The sequence below is a fragment of the Melospiza melodia genome, chromosome Z (genome assembly GCF_035770615.1).
Source record: "Melospiza melodia melodia isolate bMelMel2 chromosome Z, bMelMel2.pri, whole genome shotgun sequence".
In the NCBI taxonomy this organism is placed as follows: Eukaryota; Metazoa; Chordata; class Aves; order Passeriformes; family Passerellidae; genus Melospiza; species Melospiza melodia.
The window spans coordinates 53,090,087-53,103,249 of NC_086226.1; the positions used below are offsets into that span (position 1 = coordinate 53,090,087).

The 13,163-nt window shown below is 45.0% G+C and overlaps 1 protein-coding gene across 4 annotated transcripts in view; it reads left to right on the forward strand.

Annotated features, from left to right (window-relative positions):
* The first annotated feature begins 9,191 nt into the window (after positions 1-9,191).
* Positions 9,192-13,163, forward strand: part of LOC134431707 (transducin-like enhancer protein 4) — a 98,109-nt gene continuing 94,137 nt past the window's right edge. For all 4 annotated transcript variants that reach the window (XM_063179836.1, XM_063179838.1, XM_063179837.1 and 1 more), the window contains exons 1-4: positions 9,192-9,297; positions 9,725-9,822; positions 10,933-10,996; positions 12,261-12,305. In XM_063179836.1, coding sequence (XP_063035906.1) covers positions 9,253-9,297; positions 9,725-9,822; positions 10,933-10,996; positions 12,261-12,305 — 252 coding nt within the window. In that variant the 5' untranslated portion in view covers positions 9,192-9,252. The remainder of the gene's footprint in view (positions 9,298-9,724; positions 9,823-10,932; positions 10,997-12,260; positions 12,306-13,163) is intronic.

A 13,163-nucleotide genomic window follows, 5' to 3' on the forward strand; every position in this document is an offset into this window, starting at 1 on the left:
ATCTGCTACATGTAATACAGGGGGAGGGGAATAAGATTGGACTGTATATAAGAAGGGTAGAAATTTCACTTAGGAAGAAAACCCAAAAAGCCTTGAGAACAGAGGACTGGCTACTCTCCTCCCTCTTCTTCTGACCAGTATAAATTGCTAATTATTATTACCCAGGTTAACACAATGTTACTGTTATTGTTAGAGTTCTATCCCAGCTAATGCATTTGTAAACAGCAATTCCTAATTTGTATTTCTATTGCTTCAATAAACTGCAATATTTGTGAATTTTTGCTACCAAGGCTCTTGTATAATGTGACCAGACCTATAGTGCCAGATTGGTTCATCACACTATTCATGAATCTGTGATTGCACAAGTTCTTATTGAACATGACCTGACCTATAGCATTGAATTTGTAAACTACATTATTTGTGAATCTGTGGTCATGGAACATCCTATTGGACGTGACCAGACTTAATAGTGCCAAATTAGTTCTAATGAGAAATTAAGCTCAGTTTGCACCCAACTCTTCTGAACTCTGAGGACCAGCTGGAAAGCAAGAGTGTTTATTTTCTGCCAGATTTCTTAATTTTAATGCAAAAGAGGCCAATAAAGTATTATGGAGGAGTGACACATTTGATGGATGACTGGGTTCTGAAAAAATCTATCATCAATTACTTTTTAGTGTTTGGCTCTAGTCCAGTAATTTTTATTTGAACAGGCCACATGTTAGCATGGTTTTGATTGCAAGAGGTGACTGACTGTTCTTAAACGGGGTACTATTAATTTGCTATCTTCAACTTCATCCCTCCTTTTTCTGATAGTGATTCTGTTATGTCAGGTGCTGTTTTAAAATTAAGCGGGGGGGGGGGAGAAGGGGGAAGCCATTTAAAAAAAGTTTGTTTGTAACAGTAAATTACTCTCTGTTTTGTTTTCAGCCAGCTCAGATCAAGTTCAATCCAATACATCTTGCAAGTTATTCTGAAAGTAAGCAATTTAACTGCCCCTAAAATTTAGCCCAAATCAGTTTGACTCTGTGGGTTGTATACTTTCTTTCTTTCATACCAGTGTTCATCCAAAGCAGTGCTATATAACCTGATGGAGTCACTTGAGCTACAAGCAAGTAGGGAGTAAAATCTCCATTCATTGTTTTCTTAAGTAAACTTTACAGAAGTTCATGAGATCACCCTATTGAAAGGATTTGTTATCAGGAACAAAATGTCATTGTTTACCTTTCAGACAGGTGTGGGTTAAAGGGCTGGCTGGTACCTGGAGTACCTGGAGTGACAATCACTGCATGTATATCCAGTTATAAAAATAGAAGGAGTCCTTCAAATAACAAACATTTCCTCATTACTTTAGTTATGGTTTGTGAATATCCATTTAGTCAGTACCCAGTGAAGAGAACTGCATTGTTTGTGTTCAGTTTTCATGGAGACCAGACTCTGACCCCAACTATAAAGCATACCTAGAAGACAGGACAGAGTCTCCCACTTAGAGGATCCACTCTTCAGACAAGGCTGTAACATAGGAAGCGTGAATTATCAACTCTCCAAGCCTGTGTGAATAGGAATAACAGAAAGGTAACCTCATATGTGGCTTTGACATAATCTGATGTCTTGGCAATATTTCTCTGCATCACTGCAAAATATGCATATAAGCCACAAAAGCCATTGCTGACCATTTTCTGAAGAAATGACTCCATGGATATGTTCATGTCCAGGTCATGAATCTATAAAGGATTTATCCATTAAACACAGACACAGAATGCATTAATTGATTCTCAAAATCCATGTGCTGTTCAAAAGTTTCAATGCTGAAATACACTAAAAATTCAAAACTGCCTGCACTGAAAGACAGGGAACTCACATTTCAACTACTGAACTTACTTGAAGAACATCACTGCTTCCATTCTGAATAACAACTGGAGAGGAATTCTTATTTACTTTCCTTAGGAAGGAAAAGTATGTTTAGAAAATAATCCTGGTTGTTCATCAGATAAAAACACACTGCCATAGAATTAGTTTTCCGTGGGTTTAGAAGAAAAATGTATATTTACAGCAGCTATTTGCTGAATTCAATCTCTGCTAAATGCAATTATCTTTGTCATATAGGAATTCCATAGCTACTGTAAGAGGTGTGTACATCTTAGTTTTGAATGATGCTCCTAAGGAAGGTCTGAAGGAAATTGAGCTGCCTCACAAGACATAAATCTAAACTCCTGATTCCTGTGCTGATAGAGTCTGCAGTACAATGACAGCTTGTAATTCAATTTCAGTATATAATTAAAAATTAAAAGAGAAATGGCATCTGCACCTTTTCAGATCAACTAGGAAATTTGCAGTACAGGATGAGAAAAGGAGAAGTACAAAATCCTATTTTCACTCTTTAAACACTGAAAATAAGTAAAAAATATTTTTTGAGGTTCTGTATTAGATAATTTTGTGCTGCTAAGTTTACTTAGTTTTGCCAAAGTTAATGTTAATAGAGCCACTATAAAGAACATTAAGCTAAAGACATACTGTATCCATTTAGAATTAATTTTCTTTCTTTTGGCCTCTTACCCTTGAGTATGAAGTACCCTTTTCTCATCCTACTTAAAGCACTTTGAACGTGTAGAATTAAACTCGTTTGTGTAGTTCTCTTGCATGTCAAAATATAAACAATTTGAAAATGCTAAGTTCCAAAGTGGTGGTTTCTCTTTCATCAAAATTGTATTACAAAAATTTCCTTTTCAACTTAGTATTTACTTTGGAAAAGCTAGTGTTTTGAAAAATGCAGAATAATATTTATTGCACCTAGGAAAACATGAGTTAAAGAGTTAAAGAACTGGATTTATTTCTTAATCAATGTGTGTCAGAGTGCCAAACAGTGACATTTGTTAATGGTATTGCAAGGGCTGAGAGAACTTTCTTTTCATTCAAGGCCACAGACTACATCTTGAGCAGCAAGAAGGAATGCTAAGTTCATTCACCTCATCTTCTAATACAGTTAGTAAACTCCTAACATTGCAGTAAGCAACAAAACCTGGTTAGAGAGATTGAAAGCTGAGGTAGCATGATAGGCCATGTGCTCTACTACAGTTATCACTCCTGATAAGGAAATCCTTGTTCTTTTACTGGGGGTCAGTGCAAGAGAGGCTCTGTTGTGTGAGTGGTTGACTTCCTTGTTATAACTCTGGATTTTAGCACTTAGACCAGCCCATATATTTTCTTATAAAACCATCTGATTAGTTTTCTGAAAGCTAAGAAAATGTTGTATCTGATGTTGCAAATCAAGTGGTGGATTTAAAGTTACTGAGACTAAGGTGTTTCCTATGAATAAATGCAGTATGAAACACTGTAATCTTATTAGGGATATAACTTGTGATGTAGATGCAATCTGACTATAAGGTATAACTGTAAGAAAATGCTTTGTTCAGGTCTGGTTTTGTCAGTTCAAGACTTATTGCATTTATTTCATGTTTATTGCAACTAAGAGTATTACCACAAAATGTGGAATAAGCAGCCTTATAGCTATATGCATTTAGCAAATGTTGCAGGTGGGCCTAAGGACTTCAGTCGCTCGACTAGGTAGTACTCATATATTGAACATTATAAAAAGGCTTAAACACAACTTAATTACATCACAGGGCTTTTTGAGGCTTCTCTGAGAGAGTTAAAGTTTTCCTCCTAAAGAATTTGTTGTGGTTTGGCCATGGATAAAAATATTCATTACTGCTAGTTCACAATTTTAATGCAGAAAGAAGCACTGACTAGGAAAAATTAATTGCAAATATCTGCCTGAACCATTTTGCACCAAGTAAGTTTGCAAATACAGGTTCTAGTACAGGATAACTAAACTATTATTCTTCCTGCAGAAAAGAATGTCAGTACTTTAACACAGGTTTTCCTACCACATACCAAGTGCAGTTCTTGTAAGCAGAACTGTGTCATTGCAAGAATTCTGCATATAGTGAATTAAGCAGAAGTAAAGATCATAATCCAAACCACCAATGCCTATAAAAGAACTAAATAAAGTGCAACTTTGGCAATGTAAAAGAAAAAAGACTTCAATGAGAAATAGTTTGGAACATGGAAAATTCTTGTTTTGCAAGGCAGCTACATATAAATGGTATATAAAAAATTGCATTATACATAGTACCATAAATTCCCTTAATGTGCTTACCAGCAACCACATATCCCGAAGGTCATTAATGACTAATTGTGAGTAGGGAGTGTTTCAAAAACTTGCTGAGACAGGGTCACTCGATAGCACTTGTAAAACACCAGATCATAAATTGTGTGTCATGCTGTTACATTCTTCCACCAGTAGAAGAATGTAACTGACTTAAGACCATAATTAAAATTTTCAAGCAGAGAAAACTTAGTTTCAATTCAACTAACAACCTCACTGATTTTATCTTTCTGAAAGCAAAGAAGAGCACTTGTTACACAGTGAACTTAAATATGTATAGAGATACAAAATTTACTCTGGGGCATTCTGAACTGATTATCAGTTTAACACTTTATTTTTATGAGTGTCTCTGCCTCTGTGTGTGTGTGTGAGTATACAGCTGAGAAAGTATGGTGACCTTGTAACTTGGTCCCAAAATAAACTGTAATAAGTTGCGGTGCTAGGCACAACGGTCTTGGTCTTCAGCTACAATCATTCCAGACAGGGAATATGTGGGGTTACATATAAAACAGCCTCAGGACCCATTCTTAAAGGTCCTTTAGTGCTGTTAACATCTGTATTAAGATTATGATATGACTGTAGGGAAAAAAAAAAAAAGAATCATAGGAGTCTGAAAGTGGGTTAGAAAATCTTAGGGGGAAAAAGTGTTTTTTCACTTATTCAATTAAATACATATTGTTCTGTTCACTTCAGGCTCTAAAATTTTAATGCAAACAAAAGCAGGCTAATTCTGAACTATTAGGACTGAAATAGCCAGTTGCCTTTCTTGACAAAAGAATGGAAGTGATACTTTGCAACCTCTGGCTCTGCTGAGATATTTTATAAGGGTTTTTCTACACCAGTAAAGACTCAGCACACTTACTGTGCATACAAAACTGCCTAAATATTTCTTGCAGTCGATTCACTTATGAGAAATCATTAGCAATATGTGCAAAACATTTAAAATCTAGCTTCTCCACTTCTGAGGTAACAGTACAGGTTATATAACCTAGCACAAAAGATTTTTCATAAAAGGAAAAAACAAGGAACTTTAAATACAAAACAGCCCATATTTAAAGAACCATCAAAGCTATGTCAGAAGTGACAAAAGATAGGGAAACAGAATGACAATGACATTCTGATCTTAATTCACATAATTTAAAAGTGGCAAGTTATAGCACACTTCCTCTTAAACTTCTGAGTCTCATGGATCCTGACAGAATGCTGTGAAACAGTACAAAAATAGACATTGATTAGTTACATAAAGAGTTAAGTATATGGATATAGATGTCTTGCTAAAGCTTTGCAAACCAAGCTCTGCCTTACTTTTGGCTACACAAGTTCACTTAAGACCAATGGGCAAGCAAGACCAAACACTGGTAAAGCTTTAATGAACATTACTGGTAAACTGACTGGCGCAAGAAGACCAGAGATGGCTTTGACCAAAAAGCTGTACTCTTTTGACTTTAGGTTTGGGGCTCTGTACCTAATGCCAGACTCATGCAGGGCAACAGGGAACAATTAATCCTGCTGTTATTTTCAGAACTCAGTTTCTTCAGATATACAATTTATTTTATAACTGGAGTTATATCTTGTCCACTTTGTGGATTTGCTAGTGATATCCACTGTAAACACCCATCAGCTGTCTAAAGGTGCTTGCAACTCTGCAGAGTGAATTGTCCTGTTCCTGCACAGCTTTCACACTCTCAGTGACAGCCACTTAAGCGTTTCTAGATTTGGCAGCCATACTTCTGAATGTCAAGACTTGGTCCAGGCATATGGGGATTGTCCTCTATTTCAGAGGAATTGGAAGTGCTCCTCTGTCTAGTGAGCAGTGCTCATGATTAATTTTTTAAAATCACTTTTAGTGCTGGAAGATTTAGACATGTGAGAAGCAGCATTTTCATCATTAGGCAAGTGTTCTATAATGAAATCTTTAAACAATATTTAGAGGTCTAAATCCCTATGGAAATCTGATTATGACCTTGGTAAATATAAAAATTACAGCAGAAACTACACATGTAAGTAGGCTGGAGGCTGAGTACTGCAATATGTAATGTGTAGATATTTTTGGTGGTACAAAAACAGAAGGTGACAGGAATGGACATATTTTGGCCCATTTTGCACTTGCAATTTTAGGGAAAATCTTTTTTCAAAAGGATTAAGAATCTGTGTGGCAAACTGCTCCAGAGGCTAGTGATCATAGCACTCACCACAGAGGAGCAGATTTTGGTAACAAGTTCTAGAGAAAGGTGGAATTCCTACTGTGTACTCTTGCAGCTGAGTCCTAGGCAGCAGCAGAAGATGGATGCCACCTTCATCATCACCAGCACCACTACTGTTCCCCTGGATCAGTCCTTGAAGGTCACTCTGCAAGGCAAAATCTCAATGGTAAAACTCTGGTGGCATGTCCTGTCAAGGCCTCAAGGTGCTCAGTAGCTGCAGGCCTTAACCAGAGATCTGTAGGCAGTAGAGAATTTACAACCAAACCTGTACGCATACATAATTTAGTTACCATCATTAGGGTATTAATTGCTGAGTGTATGTTTTGAGATTATAGATTTGGTATATCAAAAATGACATGACTAAACCACATCTATTTTGCATGGAGGTTTAAACTGCAACTCATCAGGAATACAAACTGCTTGAAGGCAAATATAAGCATGACAGACACAGAGAAGAAAAAAGCCCCAACAATATATGAGTCTATCCCTCATGCATGTGTCACTGCACAGCATTGTCTAGAGCGGGGCTCTGCAGAAAAATTGTTCTGGGGTCTTTTTAGGACACAGCACTACTACGTGCAAAATCGTTCTTTTTTTTCGGGAGAATGTGTATGGAATCAGGTGTTCACGTTCCAGCTCTTCACTGACAGCCCTGGAGAAAGCATGCGACGCTCAGGCCTGGGAAAACACTTTCTGATGCCTGCTTCCCAGCCTGCAAAAGGCAGCAGCCGCGGCTGCTGCAGCGAGACGAAGCCGTAGTTCCTGTCCTTTCCTCGCCGCAGGTCGCTTCCAGGTGTGCGTACCGTACGTTCCAAAACGTGCAGCAGGCAGAGGCCGCAGCCGCCCTGCGAAGCCGGGACAGAACGCCCCGTCGAACACAAACGCGGCATTACAATGGAGCATTCAACGATCGGGTCTTGGAGCGCTCCTCTTGCGAGTGGAGAACACCCTGGCCCTGTCACCGCTCCCTCCAGTACAGGCGGCGCTCCTTCAACAAAGCCGGGGGGAAAAAAAAGGAAAAGGAAAAAAAAAAAAAAAAAAAAAAAAGGCAGCAACAAAACTTAAATCACGTCGCATTCGGCGACTGTAGCAGGGCACCGCTCCGCACGCCCAGCAGCACGGGGAGCGGACGGAGCCGTCGGGCGGCCGGGGCTGCCCCGGCAGAGCCGCTGCGGCCCCTCTCGGGCGCTGGGAAAGGCCCGGCCGGGACCAGACCGGTCCGGTCCGGCGGGTCGAGGGCAGGCGGGAGCGCCTCGCCTTGGCGGCAGGCAGCGGAGGGGCAATTCCCCCGCCCATCCACGAGGGCAGCGGCGATGCTGTACCCCCCTTTTTAAGGCGACGTTGCCCCTCATTAGCGCCCGTCCCCGGCGGTGCCCGCGGGCGGGGCGCAGGGCGGAGCCCCCTGCCGCCCCCCGCTCCCGCCGCGCCACCGCCCCGCGCGGAGGAGGAGGAGGAGGAGGCGGCGGCGGGAGCGGCGGCGGTGGCGACAGCCGACACCGGCCCCACGTTACTTTGATTGACGGCTGAACAAATGTTTCCCCTGTTCGAACGCCGGCGCCGCGGAACGCCGGCGATCTGCGGGCCCCGCCTCGGGCGGCGGGCGAGCGGAGGCGGAGAGGCGGCGGGGAGCCTCCTGATTGGCTGCGGGCCCGCGGCGCGTCGGAACCCCACGTGGGGGAGAGTCCGGGGCCGCCCCTCTGCCCGGGCCCGCGCGCCCATTTGTCAGCGGCGAAGTGATGGGCATTAGTGCCGAGCGGCGATTAACGGCAGCCCGCCGCCCATTGGCCGCCGCCACCGCCCTTCATTGGCGGGCCGCGAGGGGAGCGGCTGACAGCGTCGCGATGCTTAATGGGAGAAGTAGTCCCCAGAGCGGCTGCATGCGGGCAGTCTTGGCGTCGGGAGGACTGCGACTCCCAGGGTGCCCCGCGGCGGCGGCCTTCCGGCTGCTGTGAATATGTATCAGAATGTTAATGACGAGCCGCTGCTAAATTTGGTCAAAGGAGTCACTTCGGCAGAGCGTGCTGTGGGAGCGGCGCGGAGCGGCGATCGGGCTGGACCGGGCTGGGCAGGACACGGCTGGGCTGGGCCGGACCACGCTGCGCTGACGAGCCGAGTACGGGGCTCCGCTCTGCGCGTCCCCGCCGCCACCACCGCCACTTCCCGGAGTTTCGAAAGGCGCGGAGGGAAAAAGAGAGGAAAAAAAAAAAAAAAGACATAAATAAAGCTGCCCAGACCGTACCGTATTTTTAAATCTTTCTCGCTCTTTAAATTTTTTTTTTCAATTAAAAAAAAAACCAAACAAAAGGCGGTCGAGCAGCACTAGCGGGGGAGATGCGGTGCTGGCGGTAGCAGCGAAGACCGGACCGCCGCACAAAAGGGCAACCGCACCACACGCACCCCCGCCGCGGCAGCGGAGCAGCCGCCCGACCGCAGCAGCCACCGTCCCCGCCGGGGCTCCGCGCCCCGCTTCGCCCGGCGCCGGGAGAGCCGCCGGCAGCAGCAGTAAAAGTTTTCAGGAAGGGAGGAAAACTGCCGGTGGGGGGAATCTCCGGTGGAGCGCGCGCCGGCGCCGGCGGAGGGGCTTTCCCCGCCCTCCTCCACCTCGCCCTCCGCCGCACGGGGCTCGCAGCCCGCCGGAGCCCGTGGAGCGGCGGCGGAGCTCGGGAGAACCGGCCGGCGTCGCCCGCTGACCGCCCCCGGGGGATGTGGCAGCGGCCCCCGAGCGTCGCGGACGCCGCCGCCGTCGCGCCTCGCTGCTGCCGGCGGTGCCCCGCCAGCCCCGGGGCGGCGGGGCCGGGGCGTCCCTGCCCGCTGTCTCCGCCGCCGCGCCTGCAGCCCTGATCCCCGCCGCTCCGGCCGCCAGCGCCCCCCGAAGCGGCGTGGATGATCCGCGACCTGAGCAAGATGTACCCGCAGACCCGGCACCCGGTGAGTGGCGGCGGCGGCCCCGCGGGCAGCGCTCAGGCGCGGGCACCGCGGAGTTGTAGCCATTTTCTTATTGTTGTCCGCCGCGCCGCCGTCGCCTCCCGGGGTCGGGGTTGGCTTGTTTGAGTTGCCCTCGCCCGGTGCGCGGCGGTCCCGGCGCCAGCCCCGCGTCCCGCGGCTGCCGGCGGTGCGGAGGGTCCGAGCGGGCGGCAGCTCTTGCAGCGGCGGTCCCGCACCGCCGGCGGACACGTCGGGGCAGCATCTCGGGCCGTTTGGGGCATCGCGCCTCCGCCCGCGGACGAGCGGGGACCGGGGGGCTGCGCCTCGGCGGAGCCCCGGTGCGAGGGCCGCGGTGGGGGACGGCGGCGGGCAGGAGGTGGTGACCGGATGAGAGGGGGCGATTAAAAGACCTGATGTTCCTTGCTTGCAGGCTCCTCACCAGCCAGCTCAGCCCTTTAAATTCACCATTTCAGAATCCTGCGATCGGATAAAGGAGGAGTTTCAGTTTTTGCAGGCTCAGTACCACAGGTAAGACTGCCTACTTTGCCCGAGCCCCGCGCAGTCTTTCCTCTCGCCGTTTTCCGCGCCGCACCCGGAGGGACGGCGGGGCGGGGGCCCGGGACCCCTGGCGGAACCGGGAGCGGGGCGGACCCACCCCAGCCAGGCGCTCCGGGCCGGCTCCTCCACATCCCGCTCCGCTCCCGACCCTGGGGACGAGGGGCTCCGGTGGGCCCCGAGCCGAGCGGATTTTCTTGTTTTCCCCGCGCTCCGTTTTTGTTCATGTTATTTTGTTTTGTTTTGTTTCTTTTGGTCTTTTTGTTTACTTTTGGGTGCGGAGTGGGGGAGGGCGGGTGTTGATAGAAAAATATGTGTCTGGTTGGCCTCGTCCGCTGCTTTTCTTCGAAATGCCGCTCAGGACAGGCATCTTGTCTTGGCTCGGCCCCCTCGCGCCTTTCATTGACATGTCAAGTGCTGATAACCTGGAAGTGAGGCGGCGAGCTGTTTCATTATCCTTAGGTGGAACAGCGCTGTGTCCTCAAAGTGACAAGTGACTTCTGGCAGGATTGTTTAGCGGGCTTCAGAAAACCAAATAAACACTCGAAGCGTTAGTATTTACCACGGTATTCATTAAATTACACGCAGTATTGTGCTTGCAGTTCTGTCATCAGTAATAGCAAATAGCAAAAATTCAAATCCACAAGTTTTTCTTGAAGCGGTAATGTGCATGTGATTCTTCTGTGGGTCGAGTAAAAGAAAGAGGTGTTTCTAAAACACCTAAATAAAAACTCTGAAACCCAAATTACATTTTTGTTAGTAGCTTTTCAAGCTTAACTGTTAAAAGATATGAACCCTGCGTGCTTCTTCTGTGAACCAGTGTCAGTGTTTAGTTTTTTTGTCAGAAAAATAATTTTCTGTGGATACCACATGTGTGTCTGCAGTTCTTTTAGGAGATGAGGATGCTGCATGGTATCCTTTGAAAATGGAAAAGTGCAAATCTCCATCCTAAACTCCCAAGCAAGAACTGGAATATGCGTTTATGTTTGGGTAGTGGAGAAAAGGGGAGCAGCCGGTGCTCAAGAGAATGTCACTTTAGTGTTATGAAGTACCCATGCTTTTTCCTTTTTGTGTCTTGAACAGTTTAAAGCTAGAATGTGAAAAACTGGCCAGTGAGAAGACAGAGATGCAGCGACATTATGTCATGGTAAGCAAGCTGCATAACAAATTCAAAATGTCTATTAGCCTGGTATACTGAGACTGACATACATTCGGGTTGCTGGAGGCAAACAGGAAGATTGTAGTAGCGCTGCTGTTGTTGAGGTTGCATCAGTGCTTCCATTATAAATCAGTAGTTTCTGGGGTCTTTTAACTTCTTTGCAGTGGTCAGTATCTGTGTGAAACTGGCTTTTTAATCCTTTAAGCAATTGAGCATGTTTCTTCCAAATGCTAGTAAATCACTTGTCAGCCCTTTCAAGCTGTGTGCAAGTTCCATAGTGCGCCTGGGGATGATGTTTTCACTTTTGCTGAAAAGGTTCTGTAAAATGGTTCTGGAAAGTATTTTTTTTTGTGATGGCAGTAAGACAAAATTGTACATAAGCGCATGCAAATCCAAAGTCTGCTTTCTAGAAGATCTGTTGCTCTTCGGCAGCTGAATCATTGTTTCATTAAATTGAGAATGTCAGTGATCTCAGCTGTGAAAGGGATTTCCTCAGTTGTTGTGGTCTGCCTGGTTAAATTATGTGCATAGAAAGATGTTTCTAAACAGGTAATTGTATGATGGATCATGATAACTCTAGAGGAACTCTTGATATCTCTCCTCTTGTACATCTCTGAGGGATTAGCCATTTTCCATATGCACCAGACAAGTAATACTCTTGTATACACAGAAAGAGTAAATAACCTTGAAAAAATCTTAAGGGAGAGCACAAGCAAATTGTAAGGCTCGCAGTTGTCATTTTAATGCCTGATATGCCTAAGTCTTGGAGATTGTTTGGTATTAACGTTGCACACTGAAAAGAGTTCCCTGCAGTACTGGGGCACAGCAGGACGTACTTAGATTGGTGTGTCTGCTCTGGCCCTGAATTTCCATGCTCTCTCCTTTTTTTTTTTTTAAATACCTGCCATTTAATTACAGGAATTTTTTGCGTTCTTTTTTTTTTAATTTAAAATATCGAATTGGTCTGTTAGACATTGCTGATTTATATGTTCATATGCTTGAAGCACTTTGGGTGTTTTTTTGGCATGTTTTATGTATGCTAGTGAATAGAATCTTCATAATTTTCTGCTTTTAATCCTTGAAAACAAAGTTTATTCGGAAACACACTCTTTGTAGTTCCAGGAACTCTTCAAAGCAAATTAATGTGTGTAGGTTTGTATGTCTTTGTACAGATGATGTTTCAGTCAAAGTGAATTCCAAAATAGTTTTCACAATTGCAAAGTCTAATAGAGTAATTTTCATTTTTTCTTAGTATTACGAGATGTCCTATGGGCTGAATATAGAGATGCATAAACAGGTAGGTAAAGAATTACTTTTGTTGTAAGAATGCTCTGTATAATTTCTCCTATCAATCTTAAAACACACATATTCTGTGTGACTTGCTTTAATTGCATGCAGGAGTGCATCAGAAATTTTTTTTCTTCACCTGACCCTGAATCTTCTGTCTTATGTTTGGTATGCAGACTCTTTGTAGGTTTTGGTCTTGTCTGCCAGTTGTGCATTATTTGCTTGACTTTCCATATGCAATTTTTGCACATGCAGGCATTCCTATACTTCACAGGGAGAGTGTTTGTGGGCTGTATCTTCTTTACTGTCTGGTCTCAAACCCTCGGGGTTTATTTTTTGGGATATGCGTATTAGGAAGGGGAGCATGTGTGGAAAAAAATGGATTTTTTGGTTAACCTAGGGTGATTTAAGCTGGAGCTACAAATGCTGTTGATGTTACAGCCATTTTGATATTTCCCTCTGGCTGCTTACTTGGACTTCTGTCCAGAAGTAGTGTGCTAGTATCTCAAACACAAAGGAGTAAATGATCTTTCTGTGATGGTGTAAGTATAGAATCATAAAATGCTTTGGACTGGAGGGGACCTTAAATATCATCTGGTTCCACCCAACGCTGCCATGGGCAGGGCAACTTCCACTAGATCAGGCTACTCAAAGCCCTATCCAGCCTGGCCTTGAACATGTCCAGGGATGGGGCATTGTCAGCCTCCCCATTCCGGTGCCTCCCCATCTTCATAGTAAAGAATTTATCATAATATCTAAGCTAAACCTGCCATGTCTTCAGTTTAAGGCCATTTCCCTTTGTCCTATCACTACGTGCCCTTGTCAAAGGCCCTTTAGAGCTCTCTTGTAGGCCCCCTCTAGATACCGG